Source organism: Dermacentor silvarum, chromosome 1 (genome assembly GCF_013339745.2).
Source record: "Dermacentor silvarum isolate Dsil-2018 chromosome 1, BIME_Dsil_1.4, whole genome shotgun sequence".
NCBI classification, from domain to species: domain Eukaryota; kingdom Metazoa; phylum Arthropoda; class Arachnida; order Ixodida; family Ixodidae; genus Dermacentor; species Dermacentor silvarum.
Genome location: NC_051154.1, coordinates 106493883 through 106511158, shown reverse-complemented (window position 1 = coordinate 106511158; position 17276 = coordinate 106493883). Strand labels below are relative to the sequence as shown.

General features: G+C 41.0%; 1 protein-coding gene across 1 annotated transcript; it reads left to right on the top strand.

Annotated features, from left to right (window-relative positions):
- Positions 1-324: 324 nt before the first annotated feature.
- LOC119434370 (uncharacterized) lies at positions 325-14448 on the top strand. Its single transcript, XM_037701543.2, has 4 exons — positions 325-610; positions 6938-7099; positions 8641-8748; positions 10476-14448. Exons 1-4 carry the CDS (start codon positions 482-484, stop codon positions 10542-10544), a joined length of 468 nt encoding a protein of 155 aa, XP_037557471.1. The 5' UTR covers positions 325-481; the 3' UTR covers positions 10545-14448.
- The last annotated feature ends 2828 nt before the right edge of the window (positions 14449-17276 follow it).

Genomic DNA, 17276 nt, shown 5'->3' with positions numbered 1-17276 from the left:
AAATATCCAGACGGTCTTGTCGAATGGGTGCCGCAGTGCTACAGCTGACCTTCCGTGTGTGTGTGTGTGTGGGGGGGGGGGTTCACTCTAGCCGAGCCCCTCCTTAAATACTGGAGGGTGGCCGGACCCTCCCTGACTTTGTTTCCTGTTGTCACCACCCACCAGCTGCGCTATTTCAGCTCGCATTACAATTTTAATCTTCGCGCGGTTGTCGGCAATCTGCCTAGGAAAATGCGTTATTTCAGCTCGCATTGCAATTTTAATCTTCGCGCGGTTGTCGGCAATCTGTCTAGGGAAATCTAGGGAGGAGCGTTGTCGAGAGGCCAAACAAGCGAAACGTCGCTGGGCGCCCAAGCTACGCGGCTACGCCTACGGGAATACTTTAGTTGCATAGTGGGTTGCCGAGACGGCAGTAATTGACAGGAACCGTCGGTACAAGAAAGGCGACCTGTGTAAAGCATTATCTGCGGAACGGCACGCAATGCCTGTAAGCGTAACGCAACAAACAACTACCGTCTCATCGTCCGGCGGGAACGAGCGATTGGCGTTATGTGCCTTCAACTTCGGCTACCTGAAGACGCCAGACGGTTGGATCAAAATAGCCCAAGTGGTAAGTGGTGGACAACGACCACTGAATAATATTGGAAGTATAATTCAGATAATTGATTATCTTAATGATACTTCGACCTATATACGCAGAAATACTTGCCGACGAAACGGACAGCGGTGAAACGATACACCAAGCTAAATTGCGTATTCAGTTTATTTTGTTGCATTACTGTGTAAAACGGGTGTGCATTTAAGCGTATTTTCGTTACACCTCCACGCGTGAAGTGTCGCGTTGCATATGTTGCGTGTGCACGCTCCCCGAGCGAATGCATTGCGCGGCGGCGGAGTCGGCGCTGTTGTTTATCTTACTTCGTGCTTCGTGGTCATGATTAACAAACATCGAGCCCCTCGGTTTACCTTCGCCTCTCTCGTTCATATATATATATATATATATATATATATATATATATATATATATATATATATATATATATATATATATAAACACACATCAGTGAAGGATTCACAGGATCCGTCAGTGAAACAGGTCAAAGAATGGGCGAAGCAGGCAGTTAATTGTTGCTCGTTTTATTCGCGACACCTAAAATGACATATACAGCTTTGTCGCTATTGGCTTGAAATAGTTCTCAGTCTGAACATCTATCTATAAAAATTTTAAAGGCCCCCTTTTTGTTTCGACAGGGCAAACCCATTTCGTTTGTTTTTGCAATGATGGGCGGGGCTTCAACGGAGTTCACTTCTCCGATTTTATGTTTTCAGCGCTCATACACGATTAAAATATAAAAATATAATATATATATATATATATATATATATATATATATATATATTGTGATCATGATGACGAATGGAATCAGTACCGCTGCTTGGACCTCAGATTACGTACGGTTTTAAAATTCGTATGCAGCCGCGGTTCACAGACGCGCGCGAAAGTGCGTGCGAGCCTGTATATATAGCCGGCCAAATCTTTAACTGATTCGCACGAGCACCTATTTTCTGTGCGCCAGCACCTTACAATAGGAACAACCTAACAAAGGACGATACGATATGCACGAGCTTTGTGAGCATGAGTTCGCAAGTTTGTTCAATCGTAACACGCTGTAAAGCAGAAAAGAACAGCATTTACATAATTAAGCTAGCGAAAGATTTGGCCGGCTGTACGTCTGGCAAGTGCATGCTCGCGTGCTTAATTGATATTGCTCGTGGAATCCAGATTTTTTATGGCGCAAATAGCGAATTATTTGCAACTGCTTCACTTATTATTATTATTTTTTTTAATTTGGCCTACTCCATTCATGGGCCATTGGGTATGTGCTAATGCTTGGCCAATCCTCCAGAATATGTATGCGCCACTGTGACGCAAGTGTTTAGAAACCTTGGATGTATTTAGATATGTGTTGTACTTCTCTTTGCATACACCTTTCCTCACCATTCATCCCTTGACAAACATCAAACATCATCTTCATTCTTGTGACATTGCTGCACCAACATCTCGGTGTGTGTCCAAATCAAGTGCTGCTTGGATTTTGACATCATTGAATGGTGTAGTGCGTAAATTAACATTACATAAGATTAAAGTTGTGACCCGTGTGGTGCATAGTGCACAAACATACACATTGCATAGGATGAAAATAAAGACAATTGTACACATCAAGTTTAGTTTTACAGCATTTAATTAACTGCATCATGACACATTTGCATCACATAAATTCCGACATGTGCATTGGATCGGCATATGTTTTTCCTGCAGCTACGCTTGTGCATTGTAGTTGTGATAAAGGGTGTTATAGCGCATCAAGTGTTATTTTTATTTCCCTTGTGTGGTGCTATCTCATTCACTCGAATTAAACCCGACACCTCTGAATTGTCAAATTACAAACCAGTCTCTATTCTACCAGTAACTTCGAAAGGTTTAGAAAAAATATTTATGTGCAGATAACTTCTTAAACAAGCACTCAGTTTTAATGGATCATCAGTTCGGTTTCGGACCAAAACTATCCACCAAGTTGGCACTGCTGAAACAAAAGGAACTAATCATAAATGCACTTGAAGACAACCTTCGCATTCTCGGACTTTATATTGACTTTTCTAAAGCCTTTGACTTAATCAGTCATGACTTGTTACTAGATAAACTACATCACTGTGGTATAAGGGGGATTAGTATTTCTTTAATACGGTCATACCTTGATCATCGTAAACAAATTGTAGCTCACAATGATACTCTGTCTGATGTCCAATAGCTAAAGTCAGGTGTGCTGCAAGCCAGCATCTTAGGCCCTCTCTTATGTTTAGTTTACTTAAATGATATATTTTACACCAAGTTATCGGTGAACCTTATTGCCTATGCCGATGACATTACTGTTCTCATTACTGCTAGAAGTGAAAACGACTTATCCTTTACAGGAAATGAGTTTTTGCAATACATGTGTCAATGGTCGCAGAATAATTGCCTAAAGGTTAACACAAACAAAACTAAAGCCGTACAGTAGCAGTAAAACTGTATACGACAATGTTGTTAGCATATTCTAGTTGAGGCCCGAAATGCAAATACCAGGCTGCATTCTGAGGCGGAGATATTCAGCTCTTTCTCAGATTTCTTGGTTCGTAATGTTTTTTGACCGGATGTACAAGAATGCTATTAGAACAAACAACACAGACTTGTTGACACTATTCAACCTTCAAATTCATGTGCCATATATTCGTACGTCGTAGCACTGCATGGTCCGTACCATTTTGTCAGACTGTGTACTGATTTAAATCATGTGCCCATAGACTTCCATGTTACCTTAAAACACTTGAACGGAATAACATCTTGCCAGGAGAGACATTAAAAAAAAAAAAAAAAAAGGTTACTTCAAGTTTTACCCTTCCTTTACTAAACTTTTGACACATTCATAGCATTGTATATGAAATATACACTCAGGGTGTTTTTGTGCAACTTCATGGGTACTGTTTTGTTTTTGTACCGCTAAGTTAACCTTAACATCATGAATCATGAAATGCTAATCTAGAGCATTAATCTTTTCTTTTTTTGATTTGATTTTGTATATGTATTTTTGTATTGATATTTACTGTATGTATTTTTACTCCTGTTCATTCCCCAATTAAGCATGTGCTCAAAATGCTTCCATTATTGTGTAGACTTGTAATGCCTAAGCTGTTCCTCCCCAACTGCTGTCATGTGGGGCGTAACGGGGTTTTTCAAGCTGCTACGTGCGGCTTTTTGCCTTGCATCCGCTCTCTTTTGTAATCATGAAGACAGGAATAAATATGCATTTCATTTCAAATGGCATTGGCTGTTAAGTTAACAAGTTTCAAAAATAGGACATATATACATATATTGTAGTGATTTATACCCAGCACCTTTTCTCAATTAATTCAAACTGGAATGTTGATGCCGCAATCAATGTGTCTGGTGGAAAAATTTTCAGGTTCACAGTTGATAGAAAAGCTACACTCTTTAAAAATGTTTTGGGATGATTGCATTACTTGTAGCATGAAAAATCTCTCCAACAGGTACAAAGAATTGAGAACATAAAGGACCGGAAGAAGTGAAGGAAGAAAAGTGCGGTGTTGACGAACAGCAATTCTTTATTGTTGGCAATATATTAAAAGCATACCAAGCTGGATGTGTAAATAACAGGGACCGAGGCACTGCTCAGAGGCCCTGCTCAGAGTTACTATCATCAGCCATCAGGCCGAATAGCACAAAAAATGTAGCTATGAGCCAGCAGTTGACAAATTCATAATTTTGGGCAGATAATGCAAGCAGTACAGTCATAAAATATGTGAATATTTTCACATCCATCAAACCAGTGACCTGTATGTCTCAGCACATTTTCCTTTTTGCTTCACCACACTGAACATAACTCATTAAGCATGCGAGAGGTCACCATGCACTGCTGCGATATTGCTTCAGAAGGAAAGGTACAGCTTACTTATATTAATGCACACCTTCTGACACACAGGCTGGCATATAACATATATGCGTGTTATCAATACAACTTTAACTCCTGGCACCACCTCAAGTGCAGCTGTACAGGTGTTTTTTGCACCAGAGGCACTATGCCATTTGGAGTGTGCGAGCTTCGTACAGGAGCATTATATACTTGCTCCTTGCAGCTTATTTTGTTCTAATAGCCGCAGCATGCCACAGTCCAATACATGACGCAGCCATACAGATTAAAGAAGTATTGACGTGAAATTTTTTTTTTCATTAAATGGAGGTCCTGGACCTTGGAAGCCCTAGAAAAAAAATACTAGTAGGGGTGTGCGAATGGTGATTTTTGAGACAGCATTGAATACGAATTGAATACTGCCAGAAGTGAATTGAATCACATATCGAAGTTTTTTAACAATGAACAGCCATTATCCCATTTAATATGAAGGCGATGTTCACATCCTAGTATTTTTAAAGTTAGCAAGTTTCTGGCATTATATTGTACGTTATGAAGCTTTGTTTATTAAAATTGCAAACGAAGCATTAGGAGCAAACAGTAGTTTCTTCGCATGCGCATGACTCTTCAGAGAGTGTGAATGGTCGCTGTATAACCTGTAAAGTATGGCTACTTAAGCGATGTAGGTTCTTACCTACGTCACAATTTCTCATGTTTTATGTCTATACTATGCCCGCTGTGGTGAAAACTTACCGTACTTCTATGCCAATTTTGTTTGAGTGCATATATATATTTTGAAATATTCGAATATTCGCATTTATGAATAGTGACTATTCGATTCGAAGTCTGAATCGAATAGGGCACTATGCGATTCATTATTCCAAAGTTTCAAATATTCGCACACCCCTAAATACTAGCAAGCCTCAGAGTGCCCCAAATAATTTACTATAATAGCTTTTCTATGAACTACTTTCGGTTTCGTTTCCTGAAATGTGTATGTGTTGTGACATCATGACGCAGAAGGTGGTCCAAGGGCGGGTGGCACACGCTCAGTATGCAACCTGGAAGAATGAGCAGGAAGTTTTGAGCACAGTAACAAATCTGTTCATTGCTCCTGGTGGTCTTGAAGCCATTCTTTGAGGCCACGGCCGAGTCCCGGATTGAACCTACATCCCCACAATGCATATAGGAGATCACTTCTGCACAATAATTGCCAGTCATTGAATAAGCAATCTGTTCTTTAAGCCTATGAATTTTCTCTAAAGGCTAGGGTTGTCACATTTGCTTAGGGTAAAAAAAAATAATGACTGGCACCGCGAAGGAAGGTGTGAAGAGTATTGTAAGCAAAAATACAAAATGAGAACAAAATACAGTGGCCGGCACCATTTTGACCAAAAGGTTCAGTCCCATGTAAGGGCCACGCCTTGTCAAAATTGTTTAAAAAAAGTGCGGCCCATACACGAGTCTATACGGTATAACAGAAAGAAAACATTGTGCAGCGCAGTATTTCCTGTGGCAATTTACAATAAGTTTTTGTAGACGCTCATGCAAGCTCAGCTTTTAGTGGTGCCAAACAATGCAGGAAATATAATTCGAAGTTTGCTTCAAGGACAGGCGCTTCTCAGTAGTTCTGTTCGTTCTGGTGTTTTGAAATGCGATTAGCATTCGTAAGATACTTCATGCACCTTCTGCGGGCTATCTATCTGTGTCTCTAATCGGTATCCCACGCTTGTACTACTGAGTATGTGGCACTACGTGCAGCTCATCAATGAAAGTCTTTGATACCACTCGGTATGTGCCACTCTTCATTGAACCTCTTTCATGCCAATGCAAGTGGTGTGTGATGCTCTTCAATGAACCTCTTTGACGCCAACTTGGGTCGCTGGGTACGTGGCACTGGGTATGTGCCGCTCTTCAATGACAAAAAAATCCTTTAATATTTCTCCGGTGCTGGGAGGAATCGAACCCATGTTATATATATTTAGACAGCCTTGTCTGAATAGATATTTAGACGCGCTCCAGGTGCAGACTTCAAGGTGGCGCCGCTAGATGACGCAGCATGTCCAAAGAGATGTGCGAGAGAGGAGCCCGGCTGCATACGTGCCTCATACCCGACACATTTTGGCAGTGGCAATACATTGTGTGGCTATATTTCTTCAACGCTAATCGCATTAAATGTCGACATTCATCGTGAGACAGGTTCTGCTGCAATTTTTTTTTCTTTCACTATAAACTTGTGACGATATGTTCTCCTTTTTGCATGCATTACTTTTCATAATGTAGAGACAGGTAAAAATTTCACTGGCAGTGGTAGCTAAAGGGTTGGGGGGGATTAGTTTGTTGCAGCATTTGTTTACCTGCCTTGTGTTTTTATGCATGTTTTTATTTACCTTCTGGCGTGAAGTTCAGTAACAAGACCAGAATGTAAATAGTTCAAACTGAAGTAAATCAAAATTTTTTAATCTCTGCAGATCGTGGGACTGATAGTAATGTCGCTGTTGATCAGGACCTATAATGTATCCTGGGTGCTGTTCCTGATGATGACGGCTTTTGCTTTTGCTGTCGTCAGCTTCATTATTCTACTTTCGGCGATGGGTTCCTACTCGGGATCCCTCCTCATCGGAACTCTTTTTGTAAGTATTTGAAAGCAATAAATAAGTTGAAATTTAGTTCTGAGAGCATGAGTGCTTATTTGGAAACATATGAAGAGAGAACCATTAAAATAGGTGCTTTCTCAAACTTACACTTAAGGATAATGAGAGGACGATGTTATTTTGCGGTGGATAACCACTGCAAAATAACATTGTTCATAATTACAAAGGGAAGTTATAAGCTTTATTTAGTGTTTTGCTTATATAGAACCAATTATTCGTTACTGTAAAACTGAACAAGCTGGCCCTTCAGTAGTAATTGCACTGATACTATAGAGCTTTTCTTAGGCCAACAACGATTTCACTCAAAGTTACCATGCGCTGAAACATACAAACATGCAGTACGCATGTGCTCATAGTTGTTGCACTTAACAGCCAGAATGATTGTGAACTTGCTTGTGTACTCTATTTCCATAGTGTGCCATGTTGACTGCTTGTAAAGTGTCCATGTCTGAAGTGCACAGATGGCCGCATAAGTTTTCAGAATTTAAACTTGTTAGCAATAAAAGTGTGTGTGTGTGAGAGAAATATTAGCGGCACAAAATCGAGGGAGGAAGTGCAAACCACATGCAGACCAAGTGCTTGCAAGTAGACTTGCACAGTGCATGATTTGATTCCTGGCTGCATTTGAATTTGTGCTTACGCAGGGAGAGACGTGTGAGGTTTCTCATGCAAATTAAATTTAAGGGGTCATTTTCATTTGTAGCTACATCAAATCGTTGCCATGACCCATCTGTCTGCATAATAGCACACACAGCAGCAGTGTTCTACTGTGTAGGAGCACTGCTTCCTGTGTATACGGTGCCGACCACTACACTTCACCTAGGTGTGCATGCATGCTGGTGCAGTATGTTAGGTGGTGTTGACTGCCTGCACAGTCTTTCACATAGGGGCCATTTTGATTCAATGTTTGCATTGATGGTGTGTCGCGAAGTGTGTGCCTTCTCGACCAGGTGGCACTAAGCGAGCTAGCTAAGACCTGCCTGGTTATGTCATGTGCTGATATCACGTGTATGAGTGAACAAGGTATTTAAGCGCAGCATGAAATAAAGGGAGTTTCGTTTCGACTGTTGCCTCGTCGTGTTCCTTCACTCGTCGCTGCCCTGGCTGCTGTGGCCGAGCATGCCTGTTCACCGGCAACGCCCCCAGCTTGGCAACATAACAATTGACTCCACTTTTGTTGCAGCACCAACTGTGGCGTGATCATACCTCACGGTCCTTGCAACTGCTATGCACAGTACCATTACACCATTAGTAACCGCTGCTTTGGCTTGGAAAGAGCACATTAAAAGCACAGTGATATGATGTTTATAGTGGTAAATGTTCTCTTACAGGAGGTGCTCACATGCCTGGTGCTTGTGGAATTTTCTAGTGATTACAGCAAATATGATTTCTCACGAACAATATGTTTTTAAGGAGCATAGTTTGCTGAATACACCGGTTTGCTCCACTTCACTGAAATAACATATTTCATTCGATCCCACTGTTGGGAATACACGACTGATCAGAATATCTGTTTGCAGTACCTCAACTACCACATTGTGGGCTTCATCTTCTACCTTTCGGGAGGGTTGACATGTGTTGTCAATGCGTCACAATATGTTGGCTTGGGCAGCATCATAGCTGCTGGGGTAAGTGAACTACTGACTAAATGTGTTTTTCAGTTTCTGCAATGATGCATTAATTGAGTGATACTTTTGGATTAAGTTATTGAGTCAGTTCTCCAGCCGGTACTTAAGGCCATGTTGCCCTGCAGCATAAACAACAACATCCTCAGGAGTTAAGCTCCAAGTAACAATAACAAGCAACTTTTGCATGTTGAATCCATTTAGAAAACAATTTTCAAGTACTACATAATTTGAACTTATGTAATTTAGTGTTTACTTATGGCTGCTTAAAGATTCACGTATTAAATTTCAATTTTATTGATTATACTGGTTGGAATAGCATTTGGCTTCATTGTGATGGCTACCTGTCATCCCAATTAGCAGATCTAACAAAGCATTTGTTACCAGCACAAACCAGAACAATCTTTTTTTAACAGTACTGAGAAGGAACTGCTTTACTTGTGTATGGAGGTAGCCATGATGAGAATCTTTGATAATTGCTCCTTTGTCATCAGCAAGCTTAACCATTTGGGAATGCATCCTGCTACCCTTAGCAAGAGCAGCCACAGTTGCTTTTCAAAGAACAATGTGACTTGAAATTTGGCCCATATTTTACTATCATTCTTATTTTTGCCATCTCATACAGTTGAATTAGAATTAGGTATTGTTGAGTGCAGAGTTTCACAGTACATACCATGATGCACACACTGTTACAAGTAGTGTTAGGTCATCTTTTATGTTGCTTCAATTCTGCAGCGTGAACATGTGCCCCAATAATAATTAAGAAGCAGATGCCAAAATAGCTGTACCTTTAAGGGAATTCTTACCACACTTATTTCCTGTTCTGCAGCATAATTCAGAATGGTAAGAAGTTTTCTTTGCAAACCCTCCCGGACTTTCCTGACTGCGGCTGCTGGGTGCAGCTGCTGTCTTGCTGAATAACTCGCACTTAAAAACTAGATAAAAGAATTACGTGCCCGATGGTGGGATCGAGCCTCGGTCCCCCAGCACAGCAGCCTGATGCTCTAACCATTAGGCCACAATTGCATGCCTTTTATCGTGCCAATGCCAACTAGCTCTTTGAGATAATCGCTGTGCGTGTCACATTGCATAGCACAGGTGCACGAGTGCACACATGCGCGCATGCCAGTTTCGTTTACGATAAAGATACAGGAATGAAATGGCCAAATTTGTAGCATTTGATTGTAGCTGCACTTCACATAGATTCCAAGATGTGCGTTGGATCTGCATAATTTATTACCAAATAAAATCTTTATAACTATAATAATTGAATTGAAATTGTGAAGTAAACTTGACCCCATGCTGTGTGTACTAAGCTCAAATGTAGTTTGAAGCATTTTTCCTTCCAGATGAACACAGTAGAATATTTTTTTGGTGGTACACTGAACACATTGGTGTCAATATGGCAGCATCTTTCAAAATTGATTTATCTTCACTTCTTTGTGCAACACTTCACCCAGAACTTTGTTTTATACTAGCCTTAGAACTAAGTACTGCTTGCTGTAAGACAAGAAAATACGTATACTGCAATGCTTTTTCAATCAACTCTCATTATTCAACAGTGTAAGTTTTCCAGTAGACTTGCAAGTAAATGCCTAATTTGAACATTGAATAATTTGAAACAAGTTTGCATGCCCATAGCTGTCATACCAGCGAAAGTGGACTGCATTACAAAAAATATCGAAGGGAGTGCACTAACTTTTGGTTTAATTTTATTGGAACTGTTCCAGGTGCTTGGCCTCATTGCCTCAGCCCTATATGCAGTGGATGTTGCCCTGACAGTCCGAGCACGTGTTTGAATCTTCAGTGCCAAGTGTCCGAATTTACCTCTGAAGCACTGCAGTGCTCAGCTCTGTATGCCCTTGCCTTTGCACTGATGTACAACTGGTGTTGCAAAAAGTCTTGACAGGCGCTGTTAATGTATTTTTTTTTTCGTGCATTTTGCATTTACCAAAGGCAATGGAAGTTAAGAAAAGGTTGTGAGGGCTGGCTACTGAATCACTATTATGGCACAATGTGTGTTGCTCAGCTTAACAGCCGTGGGACAGGCAGAGCAGCTTGTGTATGAAGGAGTGTGTGTCTATATGTATGCGTGCTGCATGTTTTGTGCTTACAATGTGGGGGTTTAATCTGTTGTAAATCTAAGCAGTTTCACTGATAAGGTTTTCTTTCACTGAGCTATAGGTGAAAAATGGCTAATAACTTTCTCTCTCTCTTTTTTTTTTCTTTTGTAAGGGTCTTCTTGGAAGAATCCAAACCCTAGCATGTTTTAATGCATTTAACACTTGTTTCAGGTACTATTAACAGAAAGTAGTGATATGAAAAACTAAAATCTGGCCCCCTGAAAAGATTTCATGGCAGCAGGAATGGTACTGTTCGCTTGTTCATTTAGAATGGGTACCTTCACATTGCATGCATATACAGCATAATACAAGTTTGTTTTGTGATAATAGTTTAGAAACAATCTTTTCCAAAATTTGATTCTGTAAATACTGTTTCACATGTTCCTTGACGTTGCCTGTTGCAGTGCTTGGTTGGAGAAAGACAAAGACAGCACAAATGCAGGAACCTACTTCCTCAGTTGCCATTCCTTTGTGAAAAAGTGCATTGCTGTAGAATAACTCACATTTAAAGTATGCTGTACCTCCTGTACTCGGTTGGTGTTTATTTAAAGCCTTAAGAGAATCTCTGTATCTGCTTCACTGCAACTTTTCATATGTTAACACAGCAACATGAGCAGTGTATTTTTCGATAAGCATGGTCACATTTTGACTCCTAAATATAGCTGCAAACTCGTGAGATACCATAGAAACTTGATATTTTAGAGAAGCCACAACTGCTTGGCAACATTGCCTGAGCAGCAGGGGCGAGGGGTGGGGGATTAATTTCAAAAGTTTTCAGCTGCCCTGTAATAAAAAAACACAAAGGCCACAGAACAAAAAAAAAGAAAAAGAAAAAAAAAAGCACAGCTGCAGCTGTGCTATAACAATATAGTATATTGAGCATAATTGCAACTGTAGAGCTGATTAAATTTACCATATAGTGGTCACATATATTATTTTCCCATTTTGATAACTTTTATTTGTTCACCACCGATGCTGTCATAAAAACAATATAGGGTCATTGAACCAAGTGAATTGTTAGCATGACGTGCATGCAGCAACGTGTGTCACACAAATTTAAATTCTAGTTGCTTTTTTCTTGCAACTGTGAAGTGCTAACTCATAAATATGAATCAGTCTGTTCATTTTACCTTTTATTATTACAGTTGAACCACGATAAAATTAACATGGACATAATGAATTATAGGATATAACAAAGTAAATCTAAAATGTTTCTTGCAGATATCCGCGTGTAATAAATATGCACTTATAATGACCTTTGGATATAACGAGGATATTTTCATGTCCGATGTGACTTTCTTATAACCAGGCTAGATTGTATTGTTATTGAATGTGAGCCTCTCTTTAGAAAAAAAAATGTTTCTAGGTGGCGCTTGGTATGAATGCAAGACCATTGCATTCACACCAAGTCAAAAGTAAAATTGACAAATGACAAAAGTAAAATTGCAGTTGCTGCACAACTCCTGGTGGCAAAAACCGTCCATCCTCCTGGAACTCATGTTAAGGCAGCATCAGGCTTGGTGTAAACAGGAATAGTGAATAGTCCGCGTCAGCCAATTGTGAAAACAAGGTGTACACAGTGTAGTGGCCATGCTGGGTAATCATGCAGTGGGCGTCACCCGACGTCTCTTGCCAGTAGTGCAGATTGCAATTTATGAAGCGTTGGAAGGCGTGTGTTACATTCACTATGTATATTTGCACTCGTAATGGTTGTTATATAGTTGTTCAAGCACTCATTTGAATAACAGGTTTGGGTGACTAGCTGCACACAGTGAGTGTCAAATTGTACTTACTGTGGCACAGGAATGTACTGTGTTATGTGTATGCTCTCACAAAGTAATATACAAAGTAATAAAAGGTTCAAAGTCAGTTTCTGACTTGTTGAAAGCAAAATCATTGAGACAGCGACATAGTAAAGTTTGAGGATAGTGAATCGGTGTTGTGCACATATGTCTGACGTGCTTATAGCGAGAGCGCAATGGCAGAAGTACTCGTGGTGTGTGCACTCATAGAGGCTATAGTGTGCACTTTTATACATGTTTGTACTGTTGTGGAGTATCGCATCTTGTTTAGCAAATTATAAGAAAGATTGAAAAACATTTGCCGTAATTGTGTGTAGTTTTTGTGCTGTAGTGACTCGCACATCAAGAAATTGTGCCATGGCAGGAATTTCGCTTACTAATGTGGTGAAAAATACTACTTTTGCTATTTCCTACCTTGAGAGCTACGTACTAGATGGTAAAGGATCCTTTTTGTCACCATCTGTCCTTGTGATGAAAATGACCCCGAAAAATACCTGAATCACAACTACAATTCATGTCTGGAGCACATGTTTGTCAGTGCCTCTTTTTGCAGTGCACATATGTGTCAAATCCCAATAAATTATCTTTGTACAGGGGAAGGCATAGTTCTAGTTTCAATAGTTCCCTACTTGTGGTGTCGCACATGTGCACATGAAAGCACATAAGAAAACAATTGCTATCTCGTGACCAGCATGACTGTGGACATTCCTGTGTATATACTAAAAAAAAATAACTATGTAAATGTTCTTGAAGTGCCAAGCACTTCAAGGCAGTGTATAGATTTTGAACATTGCTTGATGTGAGCGTGGATTTAAATTAACTGGGACAATGTGAAGCTGATGTACGGTAATCACAAGTGAGGAAAGACAGCTTGGGAGAGTGCTGCTATGAAAAGTACCACAGTGAAGCAGTACCGTGTTTTCCGGTGTATAAGTCGCAGTTTTTCTGAATTTTTCGTCGGTCCGTCTTATAGAACGGTGCGACTTATATACGTTTTTCTTTTTTGGAAAAACTGCCATCAAAATCGGATTGATGCTATGGCCACGCGAAGCGCACTGGGTTGACCTCCTGTAGCAGTTGCTACGTGTTGTGCGCGCACTATGGAGGTACTGGGTTCTTCTCGTGATCGAGTTGCCGAGCGCTATGCAAGAAGGACGGAGCAGCAGCGCAAGCGGCGCAGGCCAACCGTGAGTTGACCGACCCTGAAGTCGTCGCATCTGCAGATCGCTTTCAAGATACGACGCGCACCGCTGTACAAACTACGCAGTTGCTAGCAGAGTACAAGCCACTCCCCCTCCCTCCCACGCTGCCTTCCCGCTTTCCTCCCTTGTGCGTGATTCGGCTCACCGTCACACGCTCTCACTCGCACATACAGCATACAGCACGCAGGCACACTGTTATTGCCCTTGGACTTTATGCGGAACATCGCGGCAACCACGACGGCAGAATTGTTTCTGGAGTGTCCATATCATTGCTATCGCAATTACATAGGAATGGCACCCATATACTTGCGCGTGACCGGCGTTCATGAAGTGAAACGTCACTAATTTTTTAAAAATTGCTTACTGAATAAGCGAAGTATAAGGTGTGTCTTAAACACCAGTGCGACTTATATACATTTTATTTCTGAAAAACTGCCGTTCTGAGGGCGTCTGACTTACACAAAGGTGCGACTTATAGACTGGAAAATACGGTAACGTAGGCTGTTTAGTTGCAAGCTGAACATGCTGTACTTCTTGCACTTGCTATAGCAGAATGTATGCCACATATTTGACTCTAACTCCCGAGTTATTTCGTAAAAAAAGTGTACTAAATTTCCCAGATTTTTTTTTTTATTCTGGCAAATTCTCGCACATTATATCCAGATTTGAAAAATATGTTACATGTGCTATTTACCTTTTAGTATATTCAACTGAAATATTAATGAAAGACACTTGCTCTAAAAAAAGAGGCCTTTCCTTCAACTTAAGCATAAGGTTTAATGTAATTATGTGAACAGATGATAGCGAAAGGAATCGAAAGCATCAAAGAATATTTTCAAGCTCTGAAACTCAAATGCACATGGAGAAGCGAGTTGAAGAGCACTGCTCGTCTCTGGCAAGCAAAGCAAAAAGCTGGGGCCTGCACAAGTGCGGCTAGTCTTTGGCAATACTGGTACAAAGAGCTAGAACGAGTACAGCTCAACCTTGCTAGTTAAAGGGTAATGTCCTTGTGAGCCAAGTTGGTGTATGTATAGCATCATGGTGCATTTTTATCTTCAGTTCCTTTGGTATAGTACATTTGGTGTTGTTTGCATGAGAGAGGAGCATCATGTTTCTCTGTCAATCCTCGAACTTGGTACTAGCACTTGGTATTCCTTAGCAACACCGACTATTACCACACCATTTTGTAACAGTCTTGCCTGCAAATTTCAGAGATCAAAATTACAGTTTGACATGGTTGGGAGAGAAAATCTTGTTCTCGTTAAGTTCAGATACTTCCAGGCAAAGTTAGTTGCATTGTATGTGATGTTCCCGCATGGTAAAGCATCTGTCTTGTGCACTATATGTAAAAAAAGTACATTTTGTGGAGTTGCAACTTTGTGAGTGTAAATAGGCATGCAAGTGATACAGAGGAATTAAAAAAAATGAATATCTTGAATTATTTTTTCGTTGTGTTAAGGTAAAGTTTTTATTTTATTAATATATTTACATAGATATTGGCAAATATAGACCATGCCCAAACACGTTAATGGTCAATACAGTAAGTTATATTTAACTGAAACAAAGAGAATTATGCTTGTCTGTGCAAGTCTATTTGCATAAAAAAATTTGAAGAGGTCTCTGTCTCACTTAGCGATGACTGACACCTACAATAGCTGTTTTTGCCAACTGATCTGCATTTGTGCGACTCTTATTCACTGGGCCATCTGAATGGCAACAACTTTCTCTTTTCTCACATTTGCCTTATGTTGACATTTCCCCTTAGCGTTCCTTTCTGTCATCTACAGCATTGCACATATCATTCATTCCAATTTTGCAAGTTTTAAAGAGCATGAACTATGCTGCTTGAGTGTACTGCCTGCTGTTGCCTCTGAAATATATGCATAGATGCCACTAATTTCACAGTCTGCATCGCACATGTACAAGTTGCACAAAAGCTCTGTGGTCAGCATGTCCAACACCGTGATTTATGTTGCTGCAGTGGCAAGAGTTCAATCCCTTGTGGTGGCAGTAGGCAAAGTTTTGTTCATTATTTTCTCCAACATAATGTCAGCTTGACGTGCCTGCTGCACCAGCGGCGCACAACAGCCGATTCTGACCACACTGCCATTGAAAGCGATCCTTGTTCTTTGCGGCAAAGACAGCTCTTCACTTGAAAAGAGTGAAAGGCTGATTTTTATTTCCAGTTTGCGTTGAGAAAAAGTGCTTACACAAACCTTATGTGATGTATAATTAACTTTAGGGTCATTTATGAGATTTTAGTTGAGAGACAAATTTAAATGCAGTGACAAACGAGTAATAATTTTTGTTTTTGGATTCTTGGCATGCAAATTTAGTAAACTGGCTGTGTGGCTAAAGATGTGGTGTGAGCATATAATCAGTGTCTGTGTCGTAGTATGTATTTTAAATGCTAATGTCAGCCTTATCAAACTACCATGCAAAAATTTGCAGCACACTTGGCAACAGCTCAGCACCTCCAGTTTTCCGCCATTACGCAACTCACAATAAGACTGGTACAACTTCCTTACATTATAATACAACTATGAGTGTCACTCTTCTCCCACCTATAGTACATTTCATAATAATCTGACATTGCAGTGGAAGCTGGAGCTGGCATGAGCTTATCAAAAGCGCTATCATGCAAACGTACAGGCGTGGCCACTACTAGCAGGAACACAGGGAGCCCGTGGCCTCGCTCTGCGGGGTGCCCCACCACCGGCACCCCATTCAGTCTGGTGGCGCAGGCGCAATCAAAGCGATTGGTGAAAAGCCTGGTGAGCCGTTTGCTTTGGTGAGTCATGTGTCATGACTTCACGAGGCACCAGTGGTGGCGCTCCGTGGAGCGCTGCCACGAGCTGCTGTGTTCCCGCTGGCAGTGGCTGCACCTGTACATGCAGGGGTGGGACTCCTGCGCCAAACACATAAAATTGCCTGAAATTGCACCCGGCTGCGCCAGAACAGTTTTGGCATGTGTGCTCCGGCAGTGGCCACGAACAGCGAGCGGATTGGTTCTCCGAAAAAGAGTGCAGCCGTTCACATTCTGCACACCACGCGACGGTGCCTCCTGCACTGTTTCTTATAATTTTCACGCTCTTAAAACTGGGGACGTATTCTGAAAGGTTCAACTTCGGCGATAGTTCGCCTTCAGGCGCGCGCCGATTGGCTGATTGAGCAAAATTAAATGACGTCGGGCTTAACCAGCCAATCAGCTCATCCAATTTTGCTCAACCAGCCAATCAGCGCACGCCTGAAGGCGAAATTGTCGCCTAGGCGAACTATCGCCGAAGTAAAACATTTCAAAGTACGTCCCCTGGACTTTTCGGCGCTTCCGGCAAGTGTCCGACGCACGTGCAGTCACTGGTTGTTGTCGCTGCTGTCGGAACGGCCAGGGCGGCTGTATTTAG